This window comes from Salminus brasiliensis, chromosome 8 (genome assembly GCF_030463535.1).
Source record: "Salminus brasiliensis chromosome 8, fSalBra1.hap2, whole genome shotgun sequence".
NCBI classification, from domain to species: Eukaryota; Metazoa; Chordata; class Actinopteri; order Characiformes; family Bryconidae; genus Salminus; species Salminus brasiliensis.
This window is the reverse complement of record NC_132885.1, coordinates 18,663,356-18,674,993: the sequence shown is the minus strand read 5'-3', so window position 1 is coordinate 18,674,993 and position 11,638 is coordinate 18,663,356. Positions and strand designations below refer to the sequence as shown.

The 11,638-nt window shown below is 39.7% G+C and overlaps 1 protein-coding gene across 1 annotated transcript; it reads left to right on the top strand.

Moving 5' to 3' along the window:
* The first annotated feature begins 241 nt into the window (after positions 1–241).
* Positions 242–6,277, top strand: tnfsf11 (TNF superfamily member 11). Its single transcript, XM_072685141.1, has 4 exons — positions 242–447; positions 2,258–2,287; positions 4,230–4,356; positions 4,445–6,277. The coding sequence occupies exons 1-4, from the start codon at positions 262–264 to the stop codon at positions 4,864–4,866; spliced, it is 765 nt and encodes a 254-aa protein (XP_072541242.1). The 5' UTR covers positions 242–261; the 3' UTR covers positions 4,867–6,277.
* The last annotated feature ends 5,361 nt before the right edge of the window (positions 6,278–11,638 follow it).

Sequence of the window (11,638 nt, the reverse complement as noted above, 5' to 3'; positions counted from 1 at the left end):
TCCCCGTGTGTTTTATGAATCGCTCAGATGCTTTATGAAGTGTTGTATTTCATTCAAGAGTCTCTGAAGCGTCCAACACATCTTCCCCGCTGTGCAGAGAGACCGAGGCTGCTGCTGTGCTGAACCTAGACGAACCCCTATTATCTGATTGGCTGTCTGAGCTCACAGGCAGCGCAGCTGCATTGCCCACCCACTGTTTATATGAATCCCCGTTCATTACGGACTTCCTGCCACTCAGAAGACTATTAGAAGCGAGCGCTCATGGCAGCTAATGACTATCGCGGTTACCTGCGGAACCATACGGCCATGGAGAACGGCGAGGCGCGGCTTCATTCGGCACACGGCACTCACCGACCGCTCATCTTCGGCACTCTGGCGGTTATGGGGCTGCTGCAGCTCGCTTCCAGTGTCACCGTCCTGCTGCACCTCACCGGCTATCTGCACGAGGTAAAGCCGCTCGCACGCGCCGGAGCTGCGGCTACAGCCTGCCGGGCAGCCCGCTGGAGGAGCGGTTGGGAGAGGGGGGGGAAGTTAGCTAACTGTGTGAACCGGGTTCACCTCAGGGTTTCGGTTTAGTTCAGCTAGTAGCTAAAAGTTTGGAAGAAAACGCACGGGGGGTTACGGTCGAAAGCAACGTTTTCTGAAGTGTTTTTAGCGGGTTTTGCTGCCTGTGTGTCGTTTCGCTTTTACCTACCCACCTAGCTACCTGGCCTCTGGAAGTCTGAGGGGACTGAGACACTGCGCGCTGCTCTGCGTGCTGGAAATGGCGGTTGGAGCTTATCTTGAACGCTACACTCAACCGCGTTTGATCTTTCTTCACAGTCAGAGATTGTGCAGCATTGCTTCACATGCCTGTAGCTCACTCGCTTGATTTTCCATCTCGATAAGTTGGCTGCACTTAGCTAACCTACTTCACTTCTTTAAGTCTTTTCAGACTTATCTTATCCCAGCCATCTGTGCGTTGTTTAAAAGGGGCTGTTTGTACTGCGCTGTTCTCGCCCCGCTGTCTCTTCATTGTTGAGTTAGTGCAGTGTGTTAGTGCTGAGGGATGCTAACCCACTGCACACGAGGCTGGTTTCCCCTGTTATGATGCGTTGTCACTGATCAGTTCCCCAAAATGGAAATGTAGAAAGTCTCATTTTTATCAGGACTTTGCCTTACAAAAACCAGACTTTCTGCATAAATCTCACAGGCAGTGCTTTGATAGGAAGCGCCTGAGTGCAAGTTGAGCTTTTCATCCTGTAAGAAAATGCAGCGTTCGCAAACACAGCACTTTAAGGGTCTTACCAGCTCCCAGCTGCTGATTTAGGGCTTTTTACTGAACTGAACATCTTCAGTGGAACAAGCCTGGGAAAAGATGTAGGCCTGTCAATACATGCACTCCAGGCTAATCAAACCCAGCTTTTCTTGTTTGAATGTTGTGAAGAATAATGGCATCTTGTTTTTTGAGGCTTTGGCGTAAATAGCAGTGTGCGTCTGAGGCTTTCTGTGTCCTGGGGGAGAGCCCGAGCAGCAGACGCAAGAGAGAAGAAAGACAGATTTCAGTTGTGTTTGGCACAAAGATCAGATCTGCTTCAGAAACAGATGCAGGGAGAAAATCTTCTAATGGATGAAACCTTAAAGCTGCAGATTTTACTCCTTTTTTGGATCTTTAGGGAGATTTTGGGAGTCGTGCACTTCATACCAGAGAGGAAATAACAAGAGAACATAAGAATAAGCTATTTCATTTACTCTCTCTCTCTCTCTCCCTCTCTCTCTCCCTCTCTCTGTCGCTTTCGCTCTCTCTCGCTTTCACTCTCTCTTTACAATGGCAGCTCCACCTGTAAGCACTTGAGAGTGAGTTGTGGATTTGATGCACATGTGTAGAGATTTTGGCTTTCCGACAGTTATTCGCCGCACTTTGCTGAGCGTGCCAGTTTGCACTCTTTTGAGTTTCCTTCTAAAAGTCAGACTAAAGGCATCATTTGACACAAAGCAACGCTGACTTCACTTTTTTACCTCCCACTTTTACAAGCCTGGCATCTCGTAAATCCATTAATACATGTTCAGATTACCGGTTCTTCAGGGACAGATGTTTCACAGTGTCATGCAAGTCTTCAAAGAGTTCACCCTGTGAACAAACCGTGTTTTTCATAACCTCATAAAAATGACAGAGTATGCAACTGCCCTGTATAGAGTCGTTAATGGCATTTTACTGGCAGCAGTTCGTCTTGATGAAACCCAGATGTGTGACTGGATGTTGTTTGTTGTTTTTCAGGTGAACCTGTCTTCGGCTGAGCCTGTTAAGGTGAGTGTGTGGTGCTTTAAGGTCTACTCTTCTTTTTTATGTCTCACTGATTCCTTTAGAAGACTTAGTGGTTACACCAGAGGTCTTCCTCACCTGATCTTAATTAGGAGCTACGCTGCTTTGACTGCGACGCTCCGGAATAGCAATTTAGTCAAAACTTGCTGAAACAAGACATTTTTCCTCATGAATACAAACCAGGAAATACTAATGTTTTACCTTGCTTGTAAAGGAAACATGGTCTTGAAATGGTGTGTGCTTGAGTAGTACTAATGTTCTTTTCTTTTTTCCGTTCCTTGTTATTGATAGCCAAGTTGCATTCTTGAGTATGTGCTTAGGGCCGCTGTTTTCTCATAATTTGTTTAAAGCAGAGGATAAACATTGTGCTGCATACCACAGCTGCTGTAAAACATTTCCTTAACCATGGTGGTTGGGCTGCGTGTATAAAGGTCAAGCCCAAGAACACGGGCCTGCTCTTTGTCAGGATAACCACTATGAGGATTTAACCTGCTTATCATCTGCCAAATCACTTGCATTTACAACAAGTGACATGTTTATGTAACCTACCGTTGATCTATGCCCTGAAAATATCAGCCGCTTGTTAACTCCTCTAATAATGATGAAGGAAGGATGGGAATGCTTGGGGGATGTTGGTATGTGGCCTCAACAGCACTAGAAGATAGCGTAACAGGGTGCATGCTAAATGGAAGAAAACCCTACACGGATAAAGAATGAGGTGTTATGAAATGCCAGATATTTTATATTTATATTTACTCCAAAAGGAGGTGTAATGAAACCCACACACACTGCCTTGTAAATGCCGTGTAATGAGTCCTTGGTGATGTTCTGCTCTCTATGAACTGTCAGGGTGACAGTTTGTATAGTTTGACAGTGATGAATATACTGTTTTTAGCATTTATTCCATGGAAAAGCTGAATCTAAACTTTAAAAAGCCAGTGTTTAAATCTGTCATGTCTCTTAGTTCTGTTTTTTATTGCTCAAGTGCCGTCCAATTGGAGAGGTTGTATATACTGGCCTGCACTTTGTTTGTGGTCAACCAAAACTCTTCTGGTCATAGCATGTGAACAGCATCCAGAACTCTGCACTGAAGTCAGCTAATCAGACTCTTTAATCAAGTTTGGAGAGTTACGATGTTTGCTGTGTGACGCTAGCCATAATATTTGGAATAGTTTGTGAAAACAGGGTTTCTTTAGTTAAATACCATACTTATATACTCTGATAGGGCATTCAAGACCAAAAAGGGGCTGGACTTGCTAGAAAGATATAATATAAATATTTGACATATTTGAATATTTCATCTAGTGTGGGACAAACAACTACAACACATTAAAGTGCTAGAAAGGCCAAATTCTGACTCTGAGTTAAGTTCTCTGGTCAGTTTTCAGTGCAGGTACAGGTGGATTTTCAGTAGTCACCTAATCAAAATTGACAGTTTACTGTATCCTAAATAATTGATAATGCAGTGGAAGAAACCATTCCTCATTCTGTACTTCATAAGTAGTATCTAACATGGGGAAATACAGATTTCACTCTAGATGTAAATGCCCAATCTGTACACAGAGCTAATCATGGGTCAGAAATTATTTCTGTAATTGGGGACTGCGGTCTTATCTTCTAATTTCTATATAAACCTGTTGATGTAAGACATAAAATGCTTGACCATGGGTAAAGAACAGGTAATTAATAGTTAATAAAGTCACTGATCTTCATAAAGTTAGTTATTCATGCTGGAAATATCTGAAGTTCCAACACATTTGTGGTGTGGAAGTTACTCGATCCCAAACAGGCTCAAAGTCTTGTCTGCCTTGTTTTCAGTTCGTGGTCAGTTATATTGTAATTATATATTATAATATATATATATATATAATATTTAAACCTGCAGTTTGCCTTTTAGTTTTACATGTGTTTTGTTCTCCTTTCTCAGGAAACCCATTCTGAACATATGATGGCTGATGCACTTAGAGACGAAAAGAAAAGGGACAAACACAGAAAAAAAGATCAGATCCCGAAAGCGCACCTTCCGGTCAAGGCCCCCATCGACTTCTCAAGCAGTAAGCCAATGCTATTGTTTAGCTCAGTTTGAACTTATCCTTCATAAATGAAGCTGTCTGCTAACACACTCTGTGATTCAATTTGCAGCTGATCCTAATATCATAACCACAGTCTACTGGGACGAGACTCGAGGCACTCGGAATAAAGTCCAGTACCGTGATGGGCGACTTCTAATACAGGAACAAGGATGGTATTATGTGTATGCCAAGACCTGTTTTCGCTATGCCCGTGACCACGCCACGAAGAAGCAGGATGTTAGCAACGTCCAGTTGATTCAGTATATCTACCATGAGATACACACCCAGCCCAAGTTCAAACCTGCTCTCCTTTCAAAGAGTGGAGGGACACTCCAGTGGGGTAACCAAAGCTACAACATGTACTGTGCGCAGCAAGGAAGAAGTGCTTTTTTGAATAAACACGATGGCATTTTCGTCAATGTATCCAATTCGTGGCTGTTGGATCCAGAACCCGAGGGGACTTATTTTGGTGCTTTTAAGATGAGCAACTGACGTCTGTTTTCTTTTTGCTACTGAACTCGTCTATGCACATTTTACAACCTTTTGAACATTTTCAAAATGACCAAGAACCACTGAGCACTTATTTTAGATCACTGACTTTTGACTTTTCTTCTTGTTCAACATTGAGTATACTGAACATCATTTAAGGGCACATCTGACTTCACTTGTAAGCACCAAGGTTTCAACTTGCTAATATTAGCTGCCATTGCAGGTTTTAAGAAGGCATTGCTAGTTTCAGATGCTCTCCAGTTCCACATTACAACCTCTTGCAAAAGTAGAAAACTGAAAGTTTAAAAACTTCAGCAAGGAAGTTCAGGCGTTTGACTGTTGTTTACATTTGGCCAACCTTTGGACAAACTTGTTAGTAACAAGCATGCCTAATCAGTAAACTAAGAGCCTTTAGACTTGTGTGGGATCTATGAGGATGCACTTGTGGACATCTAAGACACCTAAGAATCTATTGTGTTGAGTTAATACCCCAAACCTTGCTGTGGATGGCAGGTCAGGTGTTGGTACTGCAACAGAGATTTTCAAGAAACAGTGTTGATGTGCTTTCACTTTCTACAGCACTGCTTCTCAACCAGTTGGGGTAATCCATGTCAGTCCATGTCAATCCATGTAATCCAGATTCAGGTTCTTGGGTAATAAATAACCCCTCAGCTGAGTCAGGTGAGTTTGTACAAGACTGGGTTTGAGAAACATTTTTATAAGAGAACGATTTTTTGAATAATTAAAAAATACAGATTTCTCTGTTCGTAAACCCAAAGCTAGTCATAGAGTGAGGTTGGCACTGTTTCTGTCATATCTGCCTGCGATTTTTAATACAGGTTATAAAAGATTGACAGAAAAGCAGCTGTTGGGTTTCTGCAGCACCTGCATCACACAGCAGTTGGTTTAGAGTTCAAAACAAAAGATTCAGACAAAGGGAAATAAACTCAAGATAGCTGGACTGTCTTTTTGTCATTGTGAGAGCTGAAGTGATTGACAGAGGAATACATTGAACCAAACTGAGTTTGGGTAACTCTAATTTAAGAGTTCTTTTTCATTTGACTCCTTTTGGAGAAAATGAGAAAATGCACTAAATGTATTTATTTATTTTTTATGATGAACTGGATGGACCATTTGTAAAATGCTCCGTCTTATTGTAAAATTATGTACAGTGTGTTTGTCTGCCTGTGCTCCATTCTTTCCAGAGGTTTTGGATGACAGGCGTCGACTGTAGGTCAGTTGTAGAAGCGCTTTTTTGTTTGTCATTGGGAAGCACAGGGCTCCTTCTTAAAGCTTATTTTGAGTGGTTTCTCAGTAAAGAAACTTCATATTTATGTATCATTTATTTGACAATTCTGTTTGCAAAGGCTCATTCAAAGCAGAATTTATTGTTGTTCAACTTACAGTTTTAAATTTCAACCCTAAAGTTTAAGAATTTGTCATATCTCAGCAAATGTTTTGTCTACTTGTATGTTTATTTATATCATCTTAACTAATAAAAATACTTTTCTAAATATGCCTAAAACACTGTAGTTCTGTTTTTGCCTAGAGTAAGTAAAGGCCTTGTCGCTTTTTTCAGTAGTAATATGTGGAAGACTATGTGTATATGTATATATACATATATAACTAAATAAAAATAATATTAAATAAAATAATATTTTAACAGAATGTAAGATACCATTTATCTGTTAATTTTCTATTAGAGGTTTAACTCAAAATCATATTGTTTCTAAAGCAGCACTACTCTTAACCACACTATGCCTCTTTCCCCAGTTGGATAATGGGGATTAAGGATAATGGGTCTTATTGTCTGGAAGAAGTTATGCTAGCTTTGTGGATAAAGTAACTTTTATTGTTGTTTATTTTCCTTCTTCTTTCAATGTGTGTTTTTTTTCCTGGGAGAGAAACTAAAGTGACACTGGAAGTTACAATACGTAATGCAGTGATGAACTAGTTTACCACACCACTTTTTTCCCCCAAAAGTAACTTAATTCTGAAGCTTGACAGTATGCTGTTGTTTATTTTACAAAATGAACAAATATATGCTTTGGGGATTGCTCGTTTTCGTATGTTCATTTGAGACATTTGTATATTGCTCAACGCAGGCCTCTAGTCTAAGCACTGTGGTTTTTAAAGAAATCCAAAAGCCAGTGGGGCTAGCCGCATACAGGGCTAATTATCACCCATATTTGCCATGTGCATTGCTCATTGCCACCCATTTTTACCATAATGTTTGAGATATGCTGTTTAGGCTACATATCTGAAATGATATTTCACAACATGAGATATCTTGAAATAATCACACGACATTGTAAACACATCATTACTAACACCAGCTTTGTGTTTAAAAACAGAAATTCCACTGTTTATAAAAACAGTGATGTTATTTTATAGTTCTGACACCTACTTGTGGTATTGCTCTTTTTAGAGCTTACGTGAGTGTTTCACAAGGCAGAGTTGTTCAGAATGCAAACACAGCAAGCCTGTGCACTGTTCTTACACTTTTCGGAAGATATTTGATTTCGCAATACTTGGCACTGAGAGATAGGACTAGCAGATAATGTATGCAAACTGTGCAAATGCTGCCATGTTTACACACACATGCTTTCTTCACTTAAGACATTAAGGACATGCTTGATGGAGCCAAAGAGTTTTTTTGTACATCATTTACTGTTCATATGTCCAGAGGGATAACTATATCTCTCTGTTGGAATTCAGTGTTGAAAGCTGAGAGCTCTTCATATAGAATCACTAATTTATAGTTTGTATATATATATATATATAGGAGTGTGTCCAGGAGTTCCAAATAGTTGGTGGGCCTGGAGTAAAGTCATGTTTTGTAACCAAATGGTGCTTTTGTCAGCACATATTGAAGGCATTGATACATTATACGATTAGCGAACTCGGGGTGCCTAGTTTTATGGAATTCTGTGGTGAGAAGGAAATGGCTCCAAGGGTTAGATTTAGATTTATGAAGCAGCTGGGAGCTTTGTTATGCACATTAAGGTTACTATGCAGTTTGCATGCTCATGCATTCCTCCTTTCCTGTCTAAGCTGCACTAGTTATTTTACTGGGTAGCATGTAGATCTTTGAAAAGAGCTCAGACTGAAAGACCCATTCAGGTTTGACACTGGGGGAAAAGGGCCCCCCTGCTGACCTCTGCAAGGTCTCCCGTAGGCTTCAGGACCTTGGACAGCACAGTTCCAATCACTGTGATCCATCAAGGCTGAAATGTCCTTAACTAGTTCTGACTTGCTTGACTGTACTCATGGTCTCTTTGTAATTGACCATTTCTGTTCTCAACGGAGCTAAAACCCCCAATACCATTAACACTAGACAAAGTCCAGGAGAGGGTAGATCGTACCCCGTTTTGCAACCCCAGTTATCCTAGAACACACCACATTTAAATCTTTCTATTTTCTCAAGTAGTATTCCTAGTTTCTGGAAAACAGCACATGTAACTCCAGAAATGAGGAGATCCTAAGAACTATACACTCATCTCAACGTCACCATGCTTAGTTAAAGTCTGGGTAATTGGTAAACTCTGTTTTGTGAACCTACCAGTGTGGGTTCCGAGAAAAACAAAGTATCATTTCTGCTGCTACACTTGTTTTAAATGATCACCTTATGCATTGTGTAGTCCTTTTCACTGAAGTCGTTAATACAGTTGTACTGTTTCCTATTTTTAAGAAGTCTACTCATACACTAGCTGGATTAACTAATTAACTAATAAATGAGTGCCCAATCATGGGATTTACATCAAAATGTACATTTAAATCAGAGCTGCCACCAGTGATCAAGGGGGTTCCTCAAGGTTCGATCCTTAGGCCACCTCCATTGTTGATTGCAAAGTGCACCTCTATGCTGATGACACCATTCTGTGCAGTTTGGCTGACTCTATTGGAGTAGCAAGGAGAATTATACTAAGTTATCTTAATGTCTGCCTTTTACAACCGTAAACTAATCTCTTAAAATGAAAAAAAAAAGGTTTCATGCTGTTTTTCAGTGCCTCTAATATTCATCACTGGAGGAGTCACTGAATAGAAGTGCTCTGGTATATGGCTAGATGACAAATGTACTTTAGGTACTAAATAAATTAGCTTACACATAAACTGAGGCAAAAAACCTGCTTTCCTGTACCCTAACAAAACATGCTTCTCACAAAGAAAAAGTTTACTGAATCAACTTTACTGTCTATCCTGAATTATGGTGACCTGCAGGGGTGTTGCTGACCAGTTTTTGGAGTTGGCAGGGGGGATCTGCGATATACTGCATCAGTAAAAATTACGTCCAGTGACTAGATCACCAATCCCAGGTTTCACAGTTTTAACTTCACTCCAGTTTACCAGAGAGCTGAAATTTAAATACAGGACACTTGAAAATTCTGGCCAATACTTTAATGTTGTTAATATATACATATATATACAGTATATATTTAAATTTACACAGCTACACTGAAAATGAGGGCCACTCTCAATGTACCTTCACATTTAATTAAAGGTCAATTGATCGATTGACTTTTTGATTTTTTGATTGACTGACTCTTTAACTCTCTAAACAAAAAACTCATAATTAGATTATATAACATTATGTCCAAAAACACAGTGATGTAATGTAAAAATGTTTTAATGTAGTAAAGTAACAGGTGATACTTTGTCTATACTGGCATCTATACTATCTATACTACTATACTATACTAACTATATATTGCTTTTCAGGTAATAAACATTACAAATCAGTAATTTAATGGTAGTAAAACATCAGTGCCCCTGTTGTCAAGTTTTTTTAATGAATCTGTAAAGTGTAAATGTTTTTAAGGTTTGAACAGATGTAAAATATTGCTTTTGTTCACTTAAACAAAATACTTGATCCCACATGAAGTGATTTTTATGTTCAACATGACAACAGTGTTTTCTACAGCGCAGAGCCAGACAGTTAACTGTTTTAAATCAATGCAGGATCTTCCTTTCCTGATGAAGTGTTTTCTTCTTACAGTGCTGTGGAAGGTTCCCTTTGGTGAACAAAAACAAACATATCAGATTTGTAAGACAGTAAATAGCAGTGTTCAGAGTATTCAGGACAAAATCTGATGTCTAATGAACTTAATTAATACAATGTTAAATATCCCCCACAGCCCTAACTGCCAACAACAACGTCACCAAACACAAAAACATGTATTGATGTTCTGAGTACCTAATGTCCATGAGGGATGTTCAAGAGAAACTTCAATAATATTATTTCAGAAACAAACAGGACATGTTGTGGTTGTAGAGGGAATCCCCTGTTGAGTCATCCATGATGATGCTATCCTTTTGCAATCCAAAGATGAGGTGAGCTCCCAAGGTAGAGGGAATGAGATTAGAGCCTGGCTTATGTGTACATGATGTAATGACTTTATGGCGGAGCTTAACAGGATGGTATGCACTTGATGATATTCCTGAAACATTACCAATGTTCCTATTGATCTAATCACTGACACTTTGTCTTCAGATCATTAGAACTGAAATGAACAAACAGCTTCAGTAGGGCCTGGTGTTGTGCAACCTTTTAAACACACATACACACACACACACACACACCACTCAGCCATTACATTAGCATCTTGAAGGCATCTTGTGGTATCTGCCACTGGCACATGCCTGTCATTTTGGAGATGTTCGGACCCAGTCGACTAAGCCATCACAGTTTGGCTAGTGGCAAAGTGGCTCGGATTCTTATGCTTGCTCATTTTTCCTGCTTTTAACACATCATCACCTCCAGAACTGACTGTTCACTCGCTGCCGAACGTAGCCACCCTTCTGACAGATGCCACCGTAGACTGTTAAAAGTATATAATCCCTGAGGAACTTTTGGAGGTTCTTCAGTTCAGAACTTTGGAGGAAGGTGTTTTGAGGAACATCTAAACCTTTTTCTTCTAAAAAACTTTTCTTGAAGCGTCCTTAAAGCTCCTTAAGATGTGAACCACCAAAAGTCTCAAGTCCTCAAGGATTGTATACTTTAAACAGTGTAGATGAAATAATCAATGGTGTTCACTTCACCTCTGGTGCTGATGATATGGCTGACCAGTGTTTATCTATCTATCTATCTATCTATCTATCTATCTATCTATATATCTGTCTTTTTTTTGACAATATCATAGAGCACTTCATGAAAACAGATCTGTGCATTCTGATGTTATCTCTCTTGAGACTGTGGCAGAAAGCGAGCACACAGGGAATTAACGTCACTGGATTTTTTTTATTCTCTTGCAGTACCTTGCATATCATAAACAGCAATGTGCAAAGTCAGGCAGAACCTTTAACATATTCCATCTCTAGTCAAAACCACTGTTGACTGCAAGTTATTCTATAAAATGTGTCTACAGAGATTAGATAATCAAAGTAATCCAACACAAGAAACAAATGCTGAAAAGATACAGAGAAAACTGAACTCATAGCAACCGAATAAGACCTGGTGGGCTGCCAACATCATCTCGATCAGATACCCTGCACTTAAAGCTTTTATCTCTGAGAGAGAAGAGAAATAGAATTCCCCTTTTGCTTCAGCTCCTAATAAATCCACAAGTACTTCTGCTTATCCATCCTTCTGCTTAGAAGACGACTCGACACTGTGGGTCTGAAAGAACGTAGGACATGAATTCCTTTAGAAGCAAAATAAAGGATATTTGCACGTAAGACTGTTCTGAGTGGATTTGTAAAGATACTTCTTCCTGAGATCTGTTGTGTGTCATAAAATTAAAGGTATCAAAGAATGAATTTATTGAATTTTTAAGTT